The sequence below is a fragment of the Mycteria americana genome, chromosome 8 (assembly GCF_035582795.1).
Source record: "Mycteria americana isolate JAX WOST 10 ecotype Jacksonville Zoo and Gardens chromosome 8, USCA_MyAme_1.0, whole genome shotgun sequence".
Lineage (NCBI taxonomy): Eukaryota > Metazoa > Chordata > Aves > Ciconiiformes > Ciconiidae > Mycteria > Mycteria americana.
Genome location: NC_134372.1, coordinates 19,650,570 through 19,672,709, shown reverse-complemented (window position 1 = coordinate 19,672,709; position 22,140 = coordinate 19,650,570). Strand labels below are relative to the sequence as shown.

Below are 22,140 nucleotides of genomic sequence, written 5' to 3'. Positions count from 1 at the left end.
CCAAACTTCGAAAGATATACAGCAGCTGAAAATCCTAATGTTCAAGATGGGCTGAAACAGACCTCTTCTCAGGTATTTACAAATATTTGAAATAAAAATTCTCCTTCTAGTTTGTAGAAAAGCATACTCTTGTAGACCCTTTGTAGAAGAATCATTAGTTCCTCACTCACCCTTACTCAAAAGGGAGAATAGCTATTCAAACCCCCCAAAAGGGCAAAAGTGACTTTCCTTCCATTGTTCCAAGCTACTTCTTTCTCTGTCTGAAGGACCAGCTGGATGGCTCCTGAATGGAGGGTGATGTTATCAACTATACTGGTTTGTAAGAAAAATGATCATTCCAGAAAACAGGATTTGTTTGCAAAGATATCAATTAATCTCCTTGGAGCAAACTGAAGAAGTCTTATGAAATCAGCACCCAGACATCCTGTGTTTCTCACGAATGGTCTGGACGTTTGATATTAAGGTCTACATTTGATATTGCTGTCTACAGAAATGCCACAACTGAGGATCTTCATCACATAAGACAATAAGATGATACCACAGTGGTATACAAATCACTTAGAGCTAGGAATAGATACATGCCAACAGCATTACCAAGACTATCTTAAGAATGATACACACTGGTAGAAGAGAAGATCAGTACTTTCCTCATCTTCTCCCTGTTGGCTTTTTTGACAGATTAGAAAGCTTACTCCTCCACAATGTAACACGGACATCCAGAAGAATCTCTCATCAGTGCCAAAGAAAGAAACTAAATTTTCAGCGCTGACGGTGATGCTGATGAAGACAACAGCACATTTCAATGGAGCTGGTCATGCCAGATGGTTTGACCAAGAAGCTCAGCCCTACTGAGTGCTTCAAGTCTGGAAGCTGATATGGGATGTACCACTCAGTAGAGAAGAAAGCTGAGACATGAAGGTTTAACCCTGAGATTCCATTACAGAAAAGCTGAACAGACAAGATAACTTAAAAATGCCAAAAGAAGTGTAGGATGGTTGAGGGAAGGCCCAGGAAAACTGACTGCACCTGCTTGTCCTTCCCTGTCCTAGGACTGGAACACTGGAAGCTTCCCTAGGTACTATTAAATCTTGTTCCTGAGACAAGAGAAGCTCACAATTTTGAACCATTAGGAAGTCAGCCTTTAACATACCTATGGTGATAACCTAAGGCAAATAACACCAAGTATACCTTAGTCACTAAACAGTGAAATGACAGATTACATAATTTGAAGACATGAGATTTTGGCTAAGCTGAGACAAAAGGACAACAATGGTGAAGTTGAATGCACTTCCCCACGCAAACTGAACAAATGACATCATCTCACTAATGTAAAATTGAAAAGGAAAAGCAGATGTGGCTTATTCTGCAGTCCCGTAGTCTGACAGGAGATCCTACCAGCAGGAATTCATAAAGGCCCTTGGAGAAAATTAAATCCTTTCAGCAATCTAAACACTTTTTTCTTATTTGCTGTATTACAGTGTGGACTATAAGGTCATTTACTTAAACTATTGAAGATTTGAACTAAGTGTATTTAAATTGGCCAATTTCAATCTTGCCACTTTCTAGCTTGTTCTATTTGGTCTTGCCCCTTCTTGTGCATGGGGTTCATTCTGCTTTCCCCCACTGCTCTACCCTCCATGGCCCTAGAAAGTGACTCATCAAGAAAACATGTCACAGCTGAACAATATAGTTTATTTAGATAGTCTTAAAAAAAAAGGGGTGGGGGGAGAATAGGCTTTTTTCAAAACACAAAGGCCCATGAGAGGAATTTAGAATTTACGTTTGATTTTGGCCTGGATTTAATAAGCAAAAGTAGTAAAATGGTATCAGCCAATTAAGATAATCTAAAGAAATTGCCATGGTAATCAGAACCAGTGTACTTAGATTTTTAAACATAACCAAAATATAATATGCCAACAAATCAGAAAATTAAACATTCCGTATTACAGTTTTAAAGTTGCAATTGCAAGTTTACCTTATAACTACAGGAACACATTCCAGTCTAGAAGTAATGTAAGCTTTTGTTATCTCAGGTGCATATGTATCTAAAAGGTGGGGTTCTGCCGTTTTCACAAAAGGTACAGATGCTACCATTCTTTGCCACAGAGTTAGCAAATAATGAACACTATTTGGAGCAAACTCCCAGTGCTATAAGAAAACAAAACATACTGCTGTTAAAGCATCCCAGTGTGAAATTTTAGTTGCAAAACATGATGCTTTTATCTTAAGTAGTCTTATTCATTCACATAACTACTGAAGGACCCAGTCAGAATTGAGACATACTATGGCACACATTATAGAGTAGATCCAGAATTACTTGTAGGGACTCTCGCCTCCTTCAAGTGAAATCCACAATTCGAAACTCAGAGCTAGGCCTAGATTCTTACACAGTACATGGTGAGATTTAAGTGCTATAAAAGGGCCATTCAAAAATCCTAAATGTTGAGTGGGAAACTGTCTAGAGCCACCTAACAGGAAATGTAAAAGCAGACATGCATCTCAACTCTGTTTTCTCTTCCAAGCTTATGGAGCTGCCATTGGCAACTCAGGAATTCAAAGGTCAAAATCTTCTCCTAAAGAGATTTTGTGAAGATTTTGTCACTATCTTCAGCTGTTATTCTGAAGACCAGAGAAAGACTCTGGAGGAAATGCTAAAATAACAATTGTAGTATTACTCAAACAGTGTGCATGCCTTTATCTTGGTGTGTTTCAAATATAAATCTGTAGCATTTTTAACACTGTGAGAATCCTGATCCTGTGATATGTGTCCTTCTCATACAGATGTGGGTCCCTCAAAAATTTAGACATTATTCCACATAGCTTCTGAATCCAGCTCAGATGGGAACTTTGCACTCAGCAGCTCAGCACATAGGCAACTCTGTGTGTGTGTGTGTGTGTGTGTGTGTACACATATATATGCACAAAAGCAGAACTCAAGAACCTAGTCAGTGCAGGCACTTCAAAGTTTACATGGGAGCATAGCTGTAAGTATTTTCGTGTTGGATAAAGGGTTTAGTATGTTGGGTTTTTTTTCTTTTTTGAGGGAGAGGACTAAGGATGGAGGATTAACATCCATCTATCTCCTACTTCAGTTGTCATTTTCTTCTTTAAATCTGCTCCCATTAAAAAACTTCATAGCAAGAGTGGGAACCAGTTCTAGAGAATTTAGAAATCTCAGTTACATCACTGACAAAATATATTTTTTACGTAAAGACAAGCCTCACCACCTCTTCAAAAAAACACCAATACTGAGAACCAGGATCGGTCCTCTTTGTCGTTCAAGTATTGAAGAAAGAGAACACTTCTGTATATGTTCTTACCTGTAGGCTAGTAATAGTAAAATTTGCTATAAGTTGGATGACCTCTGGGTAATCTTTCACCATTACTAGCTCTCCTAGTTGATAGTTTGTCTTTAGCCGAGCCAAAAACCGACAGAATTCATGGTAATTACCGGGATCAGATAAACCCTAAATTTGAAGAAGCAAATTTTTAAAAGTTAACAGCTTAATCTAACAGAAATTTTATGAGCACTATTGCTAATTGGGTGACAATTTTATTTGCATAGGGGTTTTGCTTTGTTTTGAATAGAAAATCAAAGCAAACAGATGTCTGGCTGAAAGTGGTTTTGATAGATTTAGTAAATTAATGAAGACTGTAACTGGAAAACCAAATTCACAGCTGTTTTAGCATTTCAAATAAGTAATATCAAAAATAAAAAGATACCTGTGGATTTTCAAGTACTTGTTTCACTCCTTTGATTAGATTACCAAGATATTTGGCACGTTCTGGATTGCTGAATAAAGATCTCCTTGTAGAAGCAAACTGAACTAAACAAGAAAGTGACTGAAGAATAAAAAAAAATAGTGTAAGATTAAAAAAAATTAAACTTTCAGAATAATCATCTCTTAATGTTTGGAGCAATCCAACCTACTGGTGTCTGTAGCACATTCTGTGGCTGAAGATTATTTTTGCAGCAATGTCTATACGATCATTGAACACAAATATGGCTTAGTTTTAAAACTCCCTTTTACAACAGCTTCTGACTTCATCAAAATAATTAGGTGGATGTTTTCTATGTGGCTGAATAGGGCTGAACTGAGGGAGGAAGGATTTGAATCCTTTCAGATTCAGAAATGAAAACTGGGGCTGAAGTTCAAAGAAAAGACATCATGACTGGGCACTGAGCCAGGGGACTCAAAACATGGTAACACACAAAATAAAACAGGGTCTTTTGGACAAAGTATAGATGTAAAAAGACTATTTTCCATAATTACTTGAGTGTAAATCACTACGTGTCACTTACTAACTGAGACAGCATTGGTGGAAGGGAATGATACAAATCAAAAAACAGGTCCAAGGTCTCTGGCTCCAGGAAGACTACGGAAAAAGATAAGTTGGTTTTATCAGTCTCTACAAGCAATAATTAAGTATCTTTATTTTAATAGAATCATCTTCTTTTTAACAAAAACAATAGAAGTGAGATATCACTGTAGTTGAGACTAAACTACAAATAGATGCATTCATTGTACAGTATTAAACAAAGCACTGTTCTCTTTTTATCACATTTAATCTATCCTATAGCTCATAAAGAATACTTCCCTTAAACTGCAGATGATGCAATACTTTGTCAGTTGCTTACAGAACACTTTTCTGTAATAGATGTAGGTAAACTGATTTCTTCAGGTTACTACAGTAGTACACAAAGACAAGACAGGTTCCAGATACTAAGGATTAGTTTAGTCTGTATTTAAACAAAGGCAAGTTTTTAAAAAAAGTTCCACAGACTATCCTGAAGTCTACAGACTGATAAACAGAAAAAAATACTTTAAACACCAAGTTACCAATTCACTGTGGAATCACATCAAATGAACTATAACATTACCCTGTTTTATGAAGGGCTAACAACAGGGTAGAAAAAGTTCACCAATAATTCATAATTAAGTAATCCCACAAATTAAGTAACATTTCAAAGTTGTTCCATTTATAAGCATTATTTTATATGAAAACTTGTGTAAAACAAAGCATCGTGTAACAAAGGTTAATTTCCTTAGGCAGTCTGTGTTTAATGACTAAAGGGAGATGCCTCCATGGACAATGTAAAGTATCTAAACTAAAATCTTGGGAAAACCTATCCCCTCCTTCTTCCTAGGGGATCTTGGGAAATTATTGTCACTTGCCCAAATTCAGCCTTCTGTCAGTATTCCCCTGCTTGCCATATATTATTGCTCTTCATCCCTCACACTGTGATTAGAGGCCACTCTACATTAATGGAGAAGGAATGGAGTTATGCATGGAAACTGATGAAGAACAGTATGGTTGAAATCAGGAGGAATATCAAACACTATTTTGATATTCTGTAAGCCAGAATTCAACCTCCCATCCTGGGTACGGGAAACTGCAGCTGCTTTAGCTAGATGTAACAGACTTCCAGTCGGGCTCATTTATTTTGCCAAGAGGCAGGATAAATTAGCCTACAAGGAGCTCCATGCTGCTAGTGCTAAACTGCGTCCATTACCCAAGGTAATTTCATTAAAGCTAGCTTGGACATATTTATACTAGACCACCATCTGCACTGTATAAGCCCAGGAAGTCAAACCTCTAGAGTCCAAGAACCAAGATGCAACCCTTCTGCCGCCTTCATTAACAAGCTCACATATTAGAGCAAACAAACACACTAAAAAACAAATATCACAAAGTTTTCTTATCAGGAAAAAGACAAGAGAAAACAGACATGCTACAAATGCTGTTCCTCAAGGTGTTCATATACCAAGGATGAGAAGAGTATTCAGTGTTTAAGTAGAATAATTTGATTTACTGTGAATATCTACGTTATAGACTACGTTTATTATTTCTGTCTGTAAAAATAACAATAGGAAAAATGTGAGAGAAATAGCAGAAGAGGTTTACCAATAACTCACCAGCAAAAAACTCTACTCCACATTAAAAATTATTTTATATTTGCAAGTATTGTGACAAAAGAAGTTAAACAATCCACTGGGTATGGACTTCAGACTACTAACAGTTATGATCCTTTCTTACTTGTTCTCCAGTTTGTTGGGATCTGCACAGTACATAGGTCATCTGCAGATTCATCAGCTGAATTTCCAATGAAATCAAAATTAAGACAGTTTAGTACAAGCTTCAAAAGTTGCATTACTAGACTTTGTTGCTGTTGGTCCTGAAGGGTTAAAGGTTTTGCCAAGAGCTGAGGAGAAAAGAAATCTTGTTAGGTCACCTGCACAGAACATGCTTTAAAAACAATATTGAAAAGGAAAATGTTTGGATATAAAACTGCAAAGTTCAGAGCAAGAGAACACATACTAAGAGAAAAATAAATCCTTCCGCAGTAAAAGGTATAGTCTTTCCCTAAAGGCAAGCGGAAAATCATTATTACCACCTCAGAGACACCTTCCATGTCAAGCTAAAGCTCCCAGAATTATAAATAATTTTTAAAAGCCTGGTGAAATAATCCTTTTGCATAAAATACTTTAGGTAAAACTCAGCATGTCACTGACACTGTCTGTTAAAACAGTGCTAACATTCACTGCAAAAATTAAACTGTAAGGTTTCATGTTCTTCTCTTTCAGTTACTCCAGACCAGTGTGGAGTAGATGTCATAGACATCATATAAGTAAAAAAAAAATCTCAACAATTGGTTATTTTTCAGTTTGATCTCCAGCCTGCTAAACAGTACAAGTTTCACAGTATGCATACTCAGAGACTGTTCCTTTGGCAAGCCTACAAAAACCTGGCATTAAAAAACAATGAAATGAACAGTCTGTAATCTGAATGTAGCTATTTACAACACCTGTATAAATAGAGCTGTCAGTGTCTCTACTGCTTTATAACCCCTGTAGTGTCAGAATAAAAAGGTACTTTGTAAGCAAAACAAGCTGTTGGGATTTGGAAGCCTATACTCAACATACGGTGTGTAAGAACACATTTTTATTGATCCCCTTCTGTAATTATAATAATTTAAATAACATTTTATCTTAAAGAAATTACTACCTTAAGATTACACACAATATAAAGGCACTGAAAACAAACGTCAAATTCATTAATCACTGATGCAGTTCATGAACATTAAAAAGAAAACTGACATAATTTTGTCTAGAAAAACAATAAATGCAAATGCAACAATTTTATCTAGTTCATCTGCTCCTTATTTAGATTCAAAGTCACATCTCTCAGATTTATTAACAAAAAGTTTTTAAATTCAGATGATAGGAATTAAAATCAACTGTGTGTTATTAGATGCCTCATTAACTTGATAATAACTGTTGCACCACATTAGAATTGACACTAAATTATGAATTCGGCTTTGAAATCAACATTGAATTTCTGTATGTCTTGTATAAACATAACCTGTTTTGCCACTAATCCTTTCTGTAACTTTTAAACTCTTGGAATTATTTTAGTGATTCCACATCTGTTAGTTGAACGTGTTTTTCAGTGTATTATAGACACTGAAATATTTCTAAAACCAGCTTCCTATACTAAAGTTGGCATTATAAAGATACTAATTATAATTTTCTTATATTTCTGTCTGGAAATCTGTGTGATGTCACTCAGATAAACCTTTCAATATATGAGACACTAAAGAAGTACCTGTAGTCCAGCTGAACTTGAAGAAAGCTAGGAAATGGCTGCCGCAGGATACAGGTTCTCACAAATACATTTACTGTTTTGATGTGTAATGGGATTTACTATATCTAAGAAGATTCTTACAAAAATATCCAATTCTTCTTTTAAATTATATATGATTTCTCCATTAATATGCAATTCCAACACTGATTTAAAACATCCTGTGTACATTGGCAGAGCATTCCCTCTTTAGAGGCAAGGGCTTACACATTATTTAATTGCTCTATATATTAAAAAAATATACTGCCTGTCACCTGAGCACTGGTAGCTGACCACATGTACCCTTTAAACTTATTCTAAATGTGAGGTAAAACATGCTAGTTAGACTAAAAACATACCATGAAAGAAATTTAAGCTAGCACAGTTTATCTCATTTTTTACAGAAGTACCTCAATCACATACCTCAACCTTGAGAGTTATACCTTTAGCCAAAAAGTAATCGCTACCGTTATCTACTGACGCTCTGTGATGGCATCCGTGTTTAAATTCTTAGGTTAAACACCTGTGTCCAAATTTCAACACCTAATTCATTTGGTTTTCAGAAAAACTGAATAAACCAGCACTCCCCAATAAGTCAAAGAATAGAAATCAGGCAACATTTTAAAATAAGCTGCTCTCAAAAGCAAAGAGTTGCTTGAGCTTAAGAGAAGTAGAATGGTACCTCATGGTGCCACTTCTACTGCTATGGAAGGCCTTGATTAGCACAAAATAGAAAGTGCAAATTCCAGCTTTGATCTCAGTCCAACTTACCTGGTCCTGAGAGACCTAGCTTACAGCATGCTGTTCTTCACGACCTCCTGCCAAGGCTCTTGAGAGGCTGCAGCCTGAATTACCCCAAAATGTTACAGAGAGGATAAGGGAACTAGTGAAGGAGAAAAACACCTTGGCCAGATTTGACTGCGCTGCCATACCACAAGATAGAGAATTTGCCTTTCTTCTTGGTCGCTCCTAGTTTAACAAATAATTCTTTTAGCAAATACCGAGATGGTAGGCCCAGCAAAACTGAGTTACAATTAAATTAAGAAAAACATCAAAAAAGAAGACAAGCTCAGAATTTAGACAGTTCATCCTTTATGGCAAGACATAAGGAGAGAGAGATGGCACAGAGAGAACGACTGAGAGCGAGCAAGAGAGACATGGAGGGAGGAAGATTGGAATTTTTGTCTTTGAACATTTTTTGGTCACTTGAGCTTAACTGGGTGTCATATAATCCATTTAAGTACAGAATTAATAAACTCAGAAAATATTAAGGGCTCAAACTGGGACACTTACGATGTTAACAATCTATGTTCAATTATAAAGAGCCTCACCTCCTTCAAAAGAGAGCACGCAAGCATCAGTATGTCCTTTAGAGAGGTGTCACGGAATGAGGTAGCTATTTTACGATGTTTTGCTGAAGGTCTTGAATAATCAACCTAAGAAAAGTTAGGACATAATAAACAATGTTCCCTTCTTTGCTAAAACTAGATGATAGGTATATCTGGCAGATTAATTATCTGACACTAGAAATGAAAATTATGGTCCAACACTAGATATAGATCTTGACAGCTTCCCCAAATGCCTCCTTTTTTGCCTTCAAGGTTGTCTCTCTTTCTAGATGGAAAGGTCTGAGGCACTTCCTCACGTTAAGATGTAGGCAAAACAAAATCATTAGCAGAAATACAACTGAAAAAGCTGATCGTTCACTTCGCTTTACTAGTCCTAGTGACTGTGATGAGAGAAACTTTACCCCATATCAGATACAGTATATGTATCTGGTACAGGTAGAGTCCCTGCACTAAGAATTTCTTGTCTCTATATATTTTGGCAGAGGGAGGAAGGTGTGTTAATCCTTTCATGTCTAAGAAATGTTTCTCCAACCACTTTTATGACAGGCAGAAACATTCAACACACTGCTTTATCAGCAATACTTTCATCCCTTGCAGAAGGAAAAAACCAAACATGCTTACTAGATTCATTTCCTGAGTCAGTTCTGAGAGAATCATTACTCCTATTATATAATGGTCCACAGTGCCCTAGAGAAAAAAACAGATAGGATTGCTCAAACATCACAGCTTGTATTTAGTATTTTCCAACATCTCTAGAATCAAGAGGAATTTTTAGGCTGAGATATCCCAAGCTGTTTAGAAGGCTTTCATGCCAAATTCTATCAACATTAATAGAACTAGACCTTCAAACTCCCTAATTAGCTCTGGAAAAAACCCTCATCATAAATTTTAAGAATTGTATGATAAAAAACCCATCTGAAAATAGACTCTAAGTAACCATAATCTAGGAATTCACTACTACACATTTCTGAAATGTCTGTTCACCGTTCTAGAACTGGTAAGGCAAGCTCCACAAAATTCAAACCATAAAAAAAAATTAAGCCGTGCATGGATGAAAAAGATCACAGGCCACTCTCAGGAAAAAAAATAGTTTTGAAATGCTGCCTATCAAAAATCGAATTCTCTTCCCTCCACAGTAGTATACAATACGTTGGTATGAATTGAATGATATATTCTATCTCTGAGAACTTGTGTCTAAAAAGTGAGGCAGTAGGTGTCAAATATTTGCATCTGAGGGTGCGATCTGATCATCAGTATCTAAGTTCCTTGGAATGTTTTGAAATTCAGGTACAATGCATAATTTTGCATTTCATTAATAAAATTGACCTGTCTTCACTGAGCTGCTACAAAACATTTATAGAAAAATTAAATCTGCTTTGTTAAAAACAATTAAAATTAACTGCAATTAGGCCTTGCCATTGAGTCAGAGGGAAGATCTCCGTGTCTACTTTCACAGCTGCAGTTTGCAGCCTCAGCTCCCCTGGTGTCTAAAAAGCAATGTCATCCTTGTCAAAATTTTCCTGACATTCGTCACAACCGTACTCATTTTGACAAGTCTGAAGACCACCCAAACTAATGAAGAATGTGGCTACTTACCAAGGGGCCTAACTTTTCACTGTAATCTAGTTTGTACTATCACTTGCACCAAAGCAAATTAAAAGTGAAAATTTCAGAGAACTCTCAGGCAAAATTTATATTGTTGCCCTATCTGCATTCAGTAAGATTAAACATCTTATACTGTAATTTGAACACAACTTTTTCTTACATTTCAAATTATTAAAATAGCCTATATGAAAGTTCCTTAGATCACACAAACCTGCAAGAATGGAAAATGCAGGTGTGAAAAGCTATGTGGTGAATTATGAAGGAGTTGGGAACAGAACTGCAGACCTAGCTGCTAATCCCTTTTTCTATATTAAATCACACTCAAATTCACACCGGATGAACTTCAACCTGGAATGCTAATGCATATGTATTTGAAACTACCATACACTAATTATTAACATATATTAGTATTGTTTAGGGATTATTTTTTCAATTTTTATCTAAAATTTAATTCACTAGTAGATCTATGGTTTAATTTTCTTTTCTACAGGAATTCTTAATTTAACTAAAGAAATCTCCTAAGAAGCTAAATTTTGTATTTAAATCTCTATTTTTAATGAGCTACACACTGAAGAGTCACACTGCAATCATTTTAATAATAAATACAAAATCCAATTACAGTACATTCATAAAAATAACTGCAAAATGGTGGAGAAGCATACTTGAGTTTGTTTTTAATAAACAGAATATTGCAACTTATCTTTTATTAGACATTCCCAATGTAACACAAAAAGTACATTAACTTGAACAGTATTATAAACAAAGACTGAAAAACAAATGAGAAGCTCATTGGCAAGAAACAAACTGTTAGCTTCCTATTTTCCTGTTGAGTTGCCAGGATCACCAACACATACACACATAATGGATCATTTTGGAAGTAAATCTCCAAATAGCTTAAATTTTCTGATTACTTTTTCTCAAAATAAGCACTAGGCTTTACGTTCACACAGACACTCAGAAAGATTAATCTATATTAACTCTTTAAGGAGATTAGCCATCTCCCAGAAAACTTTTTAAGAATCTTTTTATACATGTTAAATGTATGAAATAACCAAGTCTGCCTAATAACCCATGACATCCAATCACTTTCTCCAAACTTACTTCACAGAAGATGCTGTATATCCCGTATCTTTAGCCACTGTGTCTGACAGTACTTACTCTAGATTTGACATGTAAATTTCCACAGTGAACAGTCCATAGTGAATGACTGCCCTCCAACATTGGGAGAAATTATTTCTAATTTTCAAATACTATGTACCAAGATCACCCCTCTATCCTGTAACGCATCTTCTTTGTAACAGTGACCAATGCAGTGGGAGAACACAAAATTACGTGGAAGGAAATGTAAAACAAGAACATTCCTGCCTCATCCAATTACTGGAGAGGGAAGATGAATGATCTTTCCTCCCAAACTTCCCCATATCCCTACCTAGAATGCATCATTTTTGTGATATGTTAGATTTAAATACATATGCAAAAATAGGTGAAGTTATAAAAACACTCTAAACTTATTATCTATCTCCCTATATTGTACACCATAATCCTAGGAGAGACAGAATGTCTTTTTTTTTTCTTTCACTCCTCTTTACATGTATGGAAAGAAAACATACATATATGTAGGTATCTAAGTACCCATGCACACAAATATGAATCATCAATTTCTCATAAAGCAAAAAAAGGAATGGGGCAAACAAGGATCACAACCACATAACAAATATATCCAGTATCTTGCAATTTTGTGTACCACAGTTCTATCTTTACATAAACTTTCCTCAGTAACTTTGGAAGCAGGGGTATCTAGTGATTTCTGCTAAAAATTAAAATGCAGGTGAAGTCCCACTGCTTATACAGAAAAGCAACAATATAAGACCCTAACAGTGAACACTCCAGCAGTTTATAAAGGTATGTTTTTGATCAACCCTCCATGACAGGCACTTGAAAAAATACTTTTGAACTAGTTCTAGAACTGAACAGTTCGGCACAATTTTAGCAGTCATTATTACAAGATCACAATCAGACTCGTGCTGTAAAACATTTGACAGTCTTACTCTTCAGATGGTGCAGTACCAGTGTTCCTAACCAGGTAACTGGAGCTAACACTATCAGAAATGTATGTCCACAATAGCTGAAAAAAATTCAGGCATTAAATAAAACAGCATGACAGCAGGGGCTGATGTTTTACAACCACGCTATGAAAAACTGCTTTGGAAAAAGAAAACCAACAAAAAACCATGACAGCACTATGAATACTGTGAAGCATCAAAACCCACAAACTCGCACAAGTATCAAACCTGCCTTGATTCTTCATTGTAGGGCAACCTTGTGTTTTAAACAATGCTCTTCACACTTTTTCCACCCAAGTGTATAACAACTAAGTGACATAACATGCCAATGACTAAAAACGAAGAGGTCCCAACTGAAAAAATGGCAGAAGTGAACAACTGTCTCCTACCTGCAAAAACTTTTTTACATCAGCAATAATGTCTCTGAAGATGAGCTGATCTTTTAGTACCTCAAACCATCCTAGTTTTGTAATTTTAGCAATGACTTGAACAAGAGCTTGGATGACAAAAGGAGCCAGTTTGGGTTGAGATGCTACATAGTTCAGAATGTAATTTCCTGTAAAGAAGCATTTTAAAATCAGCAACACAAGTCTTCTGTAAAGAAAATTAATTAAATGATTCTAAGAGACACTTCAGGCATGGATTTTTTTAAAAAACTATATTCTTATGGTTAGTACGATAACTGTAAGTTATGTTAAATCATTAAATACAGCTAAACATTTAGTAACACAAAGCACATTACATACACGATCATTATCCCAGGACACATACGACAACAGTTTGTGAATTCAGAGAAGACTGGCAGGTAAAACAGAGTAATCTTTCATTACAGTCCCATATACTGGGCACTGATTATTTCACTATGTAACAGCAGTTCTCACAGCCAACTCAAAATACACAAAAGTTTTTTCAGACAAGAGTCCCTACTGAATGTTCTCAATTTAATCTAGAACATCCCTTTGGGTAATGCACATTGCAGCTGCAGAAATTCCTCTCTAACTAGAAGGAAGTTAACCTGTTCCAAAAGCTGTTGAAATGTATAAAATTAAAGTTGATTAAAGTTAATTTTTACCTAAAAGAACATTGAAATCTTTTATCAGAAGAAGCAGATTCACAGCCATGCATTTCAGAGTACTACTATCCACAGAACTGATACAACAGTGCAGATTTTCCAAAAATCCAAATCAAATCATACTCTCCTTGTGCAAAGCTTTTCACTATTAAAGACCTAACACATACTTGCTTACTCTTTTAGGATATAGCAATGACTTTAACATAGATCCTAAAAAAGAAGGAAAATTTTGTAGGATCTTAATCCTGCAAGTAAGAACCTGCCCTGGCATGACTTTTACAAATGTTAAGAGCTGATCATGAGCAACGTTACATGTGACTGGCGGGTGTAATAGCAATATCTGCAACCTGGATCCTTTACAAACATGAACGAAATCTCTTTAGTGTCTTGTGGGCTAAATACAAAGTCTGTCTTGAAAAATGAGTATTTTTTTAAAATATGAAGTAATCTGAGCTAACATTTATTTATTTTAATTTTGAAACTAGGAAATGTTATTTGTGAGCTAGTTGCAGAGAAATGATGAAAGAGCTCACAATCACGTTTATGTTCGCTCTCTCACAATGACTACCTATGAACAGGCTTGGTAAATGGAGAGAACTAGAGAAAAAACAGACTACCCACTGAATGGTTACTGTGCTAACATGAAGTTTTAGAATCCAACTAATATAATGAAATTTTAACCGTAAACGTTACTTACGAATGTCAATCCTTTGTTCAATAGGTAGTGGAGATGCCCTGCTTACAAGCTTAGACAGGCACGTTGCTGCTAGAAGCTGAGCATAGGACGTCTACAAAAACGCATCGAAAGATATTATTCAAAAACGGGCTAATTAAAGGCAGGGACAATAAGTCAAAACCTGACAAATAATCAATAAACTAGATTGGTTATCATGTTTTGGTTATGTTTGTTAAGTGTATCAAAAATCTATAAAAGATGTATTTTAGGAATATCTTTCTTTCATTATAAATAAATATAAATTACAAAACACTAATAAAATACTGGAGACCTAAAAATATCATCCCTTTTGATGGAAACCATTAATCTAAAAGTAATTTCACTATTCAGTGGAGTTCTTTAGTTTTGAAACCTGTTTTTAAATCACTTGATAATTTAGAACCATGAGATGATTACCATGGGTCTAGCCCTGGTTTAAAGATATTTTCAAATGTGTTTCCTCTTTTTCTTTCTCTCTCTTTTTGAATGATTTGAAAAACACAGCAAGAATTATACTGGACTTAGCTTGGACTATCAAATCAGAATCAACTCCCCTATCACTTGATCTAGAGTTAACCATGAAATTAAACACCAAAAATGAAACTGAGTAATGATTGAGAATGGTTTAAACTGACAACAGATAAGCAGTTTAAGGATTTTTTTTTTAATACAATTTTTTTTTCATTATAGCTAACAGCTAGAAACAAGAACAAGGTGATGTTCAAACACCAGGTTATACCACACCGTGTCCTGACACTGCTCTACAGATGACTCAACCCCTGATTACAACCCTTCCGAAAGTACTGAAAGCTAAGACTCTTTCCCTTTTTGTCCCTGACATCTCTAATGCAAGGTAGTGTCACCTCTACAAAGACCACCTCCAAAAGAAAAAAATTCTAGAATCATTTATGAAACAGAATATGTACAAAAAACAGAAAAGCATTTTGCCTTTACTGTACTGACATCGTAATGGTCCATGACTGAGAAACTTATGTGAGCTTCCACGAGCATGATTACAGTTATGGATAACACATCTTTCAGATACTTACCGTTCCTTGTTCTAATAGAAGTTGGCATTGGCTAAGACATTCTGGGCTATCAATAATCTCCAAGAGTACCTTCTCAGCTTGCATTCGCTGTGCTAGATCAGTTCCTTCATATAGGTGGTTACATAGTACTTCCAGTTCTGCCAGACTCTGTTAGGAAAGAACACAATTGAAACTTCCATGAAGACTTTTCAACCACATAAGATTTCTTTAAGTGTTTATAAACCTAGAGACTATGCCAGTAACATGAACTGTTACCTATGCTAAGCTTTCCAGCTGATTCACATCTAAATTACCAAAAAATAAAGAGGCTTTCTGTGACAAGAAGCCAAAAATAACTCTGAAAATTAAGTTGCATTTCCTATTCTCTCAGCTACCAAAGTATTTTTTAATATGGTTCAATCCATCTGGTTTTTTGAGTCTTCAGATGGGAAGTCCATAGCATTTCCAAAGAAAGATGAAAAGATGGAGAACAATGAACGGTTGGAGCTATGCTACTTGGAAAACTTCCAGCAAATTTCATTTTAAAAGCTGTAATTACTCATCAAATTACTACACCTGGAAAAAATCAGCATTTGTCTATATCTGTTGATGCAAATATCAATGAAAGATGGGACAATTCAGAAGCTATAGTAGCAACAGAAGAGCTAAAATTCCTCCCCGCTTAGAAGCTGAAAAAGTTATCTTTGGTAAAGGTGGTGGAGGTGGGAATATCTCTCTCCTATGTGAGGGATATGATTTATATCTACTAGTTCCTGTCTCACAGGAGAGGTGAACCCTTTGAACATGTTTTGGAATCATTACACCAACAGAAGTTTTAGCATCCATCAGGTTTCCAAAGCCTATGGAACTCTCATCAAGAACCAGCCACGTCATTAGAAGGTACCCAGTAAATATTTCATGACTTGAGTGTGGCCTAGAAAGAAGAGTAAAAGAGAGCACACAATATTTGCCTGGTCTCATGTAAAAGTTTGAGTCAAAATCCTGTTCACCAGCCCTTCCAAAAATATTTTGTACTTGAAATAAAATATTTGGTTCAGCACAATCTAGCATCACTTATACTGTAGCTCAAATGCCTTTTAAAATGCAAGACAGTAACAGTGTCTTTGGCAACCAAAGTACCTTTGGTTTTGTCAATCAAAGCATGTCATTTCCTAGAGACATGCTTCTTATCAGGAAAAAAAAAAAAAGTCTTTTTCCCATTTTTGTTGTTGTTCTGCATATGGACTCCCTGGCTTTGATCAGCTTTTTCTGAATTTCAGTAATAATGACATTTCAAGAGTCCCTGATTTTCAGTCAAAAAGTAGCCATGTACTTGTTCCTTTGGAGAAATTTTAAGAAATAGCACATTTGCTTCTGGAATGAACACATCAAATACCTCAAAGTTCAACAGAGACGTCCTTTGGTTTTGTTTCCCCTCTGCCCCCATGTTCAGAGACAGCAGAGGAAACATAAGGAACAGGTAATAATCCCAGTAATGCAATTTTAAATGAAGCAAGATCCATGCCAATTAAAGTGAAAATTAAGACTCATAAAATGCAACGTATACATTAGGGAAAATATAACACAACACAAAAACCACATAATTGGGGTAAAACATGGGAATAAGGACATCTAGCAAAGATAGTCTTCAGACATAAACTACAATGCATCTTTCCATAATGGAACAATTCCAGTACAATCTGAGAAGCATGAACCAAATTATCATGTCATAACCAGCAAAAGTTAAAGACCCTCCTTTATTTGATCTGAAATTTGACTTTCAAGTCTGGACAAACTTGGCAACAAGTTTGAGAAAGTCCAGAATAAAACTCGGATATCAGCCCAATTCATCAAGGTCTAAATGATCTGTATACTAACTGGCATTAAATTAGCCAACCTCTGAAAGACAATGAGGGAAACCCACCATAAATTTTTAAAGCAAGTCTGAACAAAAACTAGGTAATGATCTTCAAAGAAAAGTTGGTTTATCGGATACTGAGACTGATGACCTTCAGCACTTTGAAATGCTTTATCTGAACATGTTTGGTCTCAGGAGAACATTATGACAAAGTTTCTTATTGGTAGGCTTGAAGTATGAGGCCAGAAGTTGCTCAGAATGCTCAGACTGCCAAAGAACTTGTTAGATGTTCTCTGGGTTGTATTTTATGTGTAGTGCTGAGGAAACGTGCTGATTTTCCTTGATTCAGATAGTGAAACCAAAAAATACAACCTGAAATCAGCAAATACAACTATCTTGTGTATGCTGGCAACTCAGCTGAGCAACAGAGATATTATTCAACTGTATTAAGAAAAAAATACTTGGAGAAACAAATGAGAAGTCAAAAACTAGCTCTCTATATTAGATACATATTTTCTTCAAGAAAACAGAAGACTCTCACAATCCCTTTTTCATTGTGAGACAAAACATGTGAAACTGATGCCTTCAAATACCTCCTTTACTCAAATCCTTATCAACAGCTGAAAGGTGATTCCTAAGAAAACAACAGTAGCGTCAATGAAGAGTATCTAGCAGTTAGATGCTGTCTACTTTAAGTGAGACAGGAGTAGAAACAGACCTGTATAAGAAGTGGCATTTTCGATGACAAAGTGTAACTTTTTCCAAGAAACAAATTCACATCCTAATGAAAATACTTCTAGTCCCACCTCTCCAGCTCTCAGAAGTCCCTGGCAGCTCTCCTACTAGCCTGTGAAAGAGCCAAGGGCCAGAAATGCTGGGGGCTTGGCTCCGCAGCAACCCACCAGGCAGGCAGCCAAGGACCCAAGCAAACTGGCAAGAAACCAGGTAGGTTCCTGATTAAAGTTTTGCTGACGCTGACAAATTCATACACACATTTTGATTTTAATCAGCGTTTTCTGCCCGAAAACATTCTATTAAGAAAGTTCCACCAGCTCTATGCAAGAGCAACAGGATGGGCACAACTGATGAAATGCACAGTTTAAAAAAAGGAAAAAAAAAAAAAAAGAAGAAAAACCATTTGGGTATGAGGTGATAACAAAAGATATTTTAGTGATCCTTTTCTGTAGCATGCCCGGTGCCCAAGTATTTAAACAAATGCCTAAAAGTGGCCTCTCTAACACTGTCAAAGCCTGCTGCCACCAATCCAGTGAAACCGCAAGGGACTCCGGATGAATGCTTAACACCTCAGCAAGTGTCTTCTGGGGCCCTTCTCCCCTCCGTCCCTCCCCTTCCTCCGTTGTTCGAGACACAGTTTCAGCGGCTGATTGATGTTCATCTCAGACAAGTCCTGGAGGGGGGCTGCCTCCGGTTTTCCGGGAAGAAGCGGAGTAGGGAGCCCACCAATGCCTTCAGGAAGAAGTGGCAACAGGAGAGCAGGTGCGGCTAGCCCACACAGGCGTGGACTAGCCGTAAACCGAGAGAAGGTCCCAAGCGAACGTACGCTAATGCGATGGGAAGCACGAAAAACCACCCACCGCAGGCCAGCCGCCTGTCACGACCATCCAGCCCTGCCGGTACCAGCGCCACACCGGCACCGCATGCCACGGACGCTTTGACACTACCGCTCCAACTTCCACAGCGAGGCCAGCATCACCCGTGTACCAGCCCCGTCGTCCGACACCAACCTCACGCCTCCCCCGTGCACGCCCCGCCAGCCCAGCCCGCCTGACAACAGCCCATCCGAGACCGCGACCTTGGTTCAGCACTCCGACGGAGCCCGCTCGCTCCCGCTCGCCTCAACACCGCCCGCAGATCCCCGGGCAGCTCCCGGGCACCTTTCGCCCCGCTGCCAGGGCCGACCTCCGCACCCCACGGTCCCCTGCCCCGCTCGGCCGCCGCCGCCCCGCTCGCCCCACACCACCCCGAGGGCTCCCCCGCGCTCCCCATCCCTCACCCGCGCACCTCGGGACCCCCCTCTCTCCCTATGCTCTCCCGAGCTCCCGGCCCGCCGCCCTCCGCGGCAGCCCCATCGCGGCCCCGGCTCCGCACGGCCCGTGGCGCCCCAACAGCCAGGCCAGATCCTACCGGCCCCCGCCGCTGCGCCTGCCATGCCGCGCCGGGTGCACTGACCTGGACGCGCAGCGCCATCTTCCCGAGCGGCGCCGGGAGCGGGCCGCGGGGAGGGGCCGCGGGCCCAGCCGGGGCTAGGGGGCAGTGCCGCGCCGCGCCGGGGCCGGCCGGGTGCGAGGGGCGGGCCGGGGCCGCGCCGTGGGCGGCCGTTGGGGCGGGGCGGGGCGGGGCCGCAGCGGGGCGGCCGTTGGGGCGGGGCGGGGCGGGGCCGCAGCGGGGCGGCCGTTGGGGCGCGCGGGCGGTGGCCGGGCGGGCTGTGCTCGGGCGCGGGGCCGCTTCGCGCGGGCGGAGCGCGGCAGCAGCCCCGCCGGGGCCGGGGCCGGGGCCGGGGCCGGGGCCGGGGCCGGCTGGCGTGGGAGGCGCCGTGCGTGCGGGCAAGCCCGGCAGGGCCGCTGGGCCGCTGGGCCGGTGGCGAGTGGCGGTGCGCGGCTTTCCTTCCGCTCCTGGTGCCGGCAGCCAAGCAGAGGAATCTTTCCTGACGGGAAAGGCCATGATTTTCAGTAGTTACCGCATTTAAGTGCTGCTGTAAATCTGTATTTGGCTTTGCACGATGCAGATTAAGATAGAGGTTCCAAAGAATTTACTCTCAGATTGTGACAGCACCAGCGAAAGGAAAGCTTTCTTCAGTGAATGAGGGAGCTTCAGGTCACAGTCTGTGAGAGATTATAAGAATATTCCCATTTTACAGCCAGCAATTCACAAGTTGCATGGATGTAATTCAATGTAGCATTAACTTCCTACATTTATAAATCAATAGTCAATGAACATGGGCCAAGCCATCATGATGCTGTTCTATCTGTGCTTCCTAAAAGATCCAAGCCAAAGCCTGTGCTGCTGAGGTGGTTTTCTGGCCAGGGCAGCAGCTGGGAGTTTCATTCTGCTTTGGAAGGTGCTGGAACGTTGCTGAGAGTGGAAAAACCCAAGAACGCTGCTTTGATCCAGAAGGCCAAAGAGATGGTGCTCAGGTGGTTACAGCTGCATCCGAAGGGACAGATTGCTCAGTTATCCCAGAAAGGGGGGAATCCCTCTCTACAGGTGCCTATAAAGGTTCAAAGAAATTAAATTTAGGGAATAGAGTTATCTCAGTTTCCTGTTGGATGAGATGAATCCTGTTTTTTGCTAACCACTGGCACAGATAACAGGTGGAGTCTGCGACAGCAAACGCTATGTTAAATTAACATAGACAGATATTTTACTTCCTAAGTTCAAGTACTGCAAAGACAGAGTCTGATCTAAGACATTCTCTTTCTAGAGTTAAAGGAATAATTCAGGGTTAGTGAGGAAAACACGCCATGTAAAACAGAGACAGAAGGTGGTCAATACGGAGATTATCCAAGTTAAGGACACACAGTGACTTGAACAATGTCTACAAGTATCTGCATGGGGAAAACCTGTTTTAATGCAGCCAGCTTCTTAACTTCAGAGGAAAAGGTGTAATTGATTCTAACCACTATAAACTGAAGCTGAACAAATTCAGAACAGAAATAAGCAATGCTGGCAGCCGCCTGCTGGAATAACTCGCGCCAAAGGATGGTGCATTCCCTGTCACTAGATGGAGAGTGGTCATTTTCCTAAAAGGTGATGCTGTTAGGTACATGAGCTGCTGTCTTGGGCAGAAATTGGTGAGGTTGTATGGCGTGGGTTACAGAGCCTGTCACAGACTGCGTGCATGTACAGCTTTGCATCGTATGCAATCAGAGAGCAACAAGCTTTTCTCACTAATGAAGAAACCTAAGAAAGGCCAAAGCAAGAGAAGGATCTCTGTATTCCTTGTCTGGCTAAAGGTGAGCAGCGGTACTGTACAGCATGGAGCCAAACAGAGCCCAGGGTAAAACTTAGCAATGTGTATTAGTTTAGGCTTCACAAGACAGTTCTGGAGTCAGTGGCATGGGGAGGAATTAAGTAACAGTAAGTAAAGTGTGATGGAGGGGAGGCAGCGAGGACTGCTGCTATAGCCAGATGACAGCATTTATGAATATTGCACTCAACTGTTTGATGTTTGTTTGATGTTTTAACACAGCATGAAGAATATTTGCCTTGACCTCCCCTGCTCTGAACACCACGGTGATCAAAAGTCCATGTCATTTTTATGCTGGTTAACAGATGATACAGGGCCTGAGCGGTTTGTGTAAATGATTCATGTTTCCCTGCTGCTCCATCGCCCACATTGCAAAAATTCCCATGTGAAGCCTGGTAGCCCCAAAGAAGAGGCCCAGACTGGTAGAATGCCTTGAAATGGAAGCTGCTTTAGACCTGGAATGAAAAAATGAACTGGGTATATTCCTAGCTGGATTCACCTTCTAGCAGCGGGTTCAAGAAACAGTTACGACAATCTAATTGCGGCAGGAAGAGTAATTTCTTTGTACATGAACTATCGCAGTTGAACAATGATACCATCACTGAACCATATGCTTTTATACAAAATACCTTCATTAATTATTGGAGAATGAAGCAAAATCAAAATGGAAAATGGTTTTAAATGGAGTTTCTTGTTCTCTTGCCCTCACAACTGACTGGTGGCTGGCACTTCCGAGAGTCAAAAGGATTGTTCTTGAAAAGCTGGCTTGGATTACCCAGTCCCCTAATGACTGCCTCATTCCTGGCGTATGCCCTAACCCAATTTTTCATCCTTTACCC

At 39.0% G+C, this 22,140-nt stretch overlaps 1 protein-coding gene across 6 annotated transcripts in view; it reads right to left on the bottom strand.

Moving 5' to 3' along the window:
- Nucleotides 1-19,609, bottom strand: part of RANBP17 (RAN binding protein 17) — a 166,528-nt gene extending 146,919 nt beyond the window's left edge. For 2 of the 6 annotated variants that reach the window (XM_075510024.1, XM_075510028.1), the window contains exons 1-11: nucleotides 19,504-19,609; nucleotides 15,477-15,623; nucleotides 14,410-14,500; nucleotides 13,030-13,196; nucleotides 9,594-9,659; nucleotides 8,955-9,059; nucleotides 6,040-6,205; nucleotides 4,304-4,377; nucleotides 3,724-3,843; nucleotides 3,321-3,467; nucleotides 1,976-2,148 (exon numbers count right to left, since the gene is read on the bottom strand). In XM_075510024.1, coding sequence (XP_075366139.1) covers nucleotides 1,976-2,148; nucleotides 3,321-3,467; nucleotides 3,724-3,843; nucleotides 4,304-4,377; nucleotides 6,040-6,205; nucleotides 8,955-9,059; nucleotides 9,594-9,659; nucleotides 13,030-13,196; nucleotides 14,410-14,500; nucleotides 15,477-15,623; nucleotides 19,504-19,521 — 1,274 coding nt within the window. In that variant the 5' untranslated portion in view covers nucleotides 19,522-19,609. Of the gene's footprint in view, nucleotides 1-1,975; nucleotides 2,149-3,320; nucleotides 3,468-3,723; nucleotides 3,844-4,303; nucleotides 4,378-6,039; nucleotides 6,206-8,394; nucleotides 8,462-8,954; nucleotides 9,060-9,593; nucleotides 9,660-13,029; nucleotides 13,197-14,409; nucleotides 14,501-15,476; nucleotides 15,624-15,850; nucleotides 15,885-19,503 lie in introns of those variants that run through there. The other 4 variants (XM_075510025.1, XM_075510027.1, XM_075510026.1 and 1 more) reach the window with 4 other exon arrangements.
- Between the last annotated feature and the right edge of the window lie 2,531 nt (nucleotides 19,610-22,140).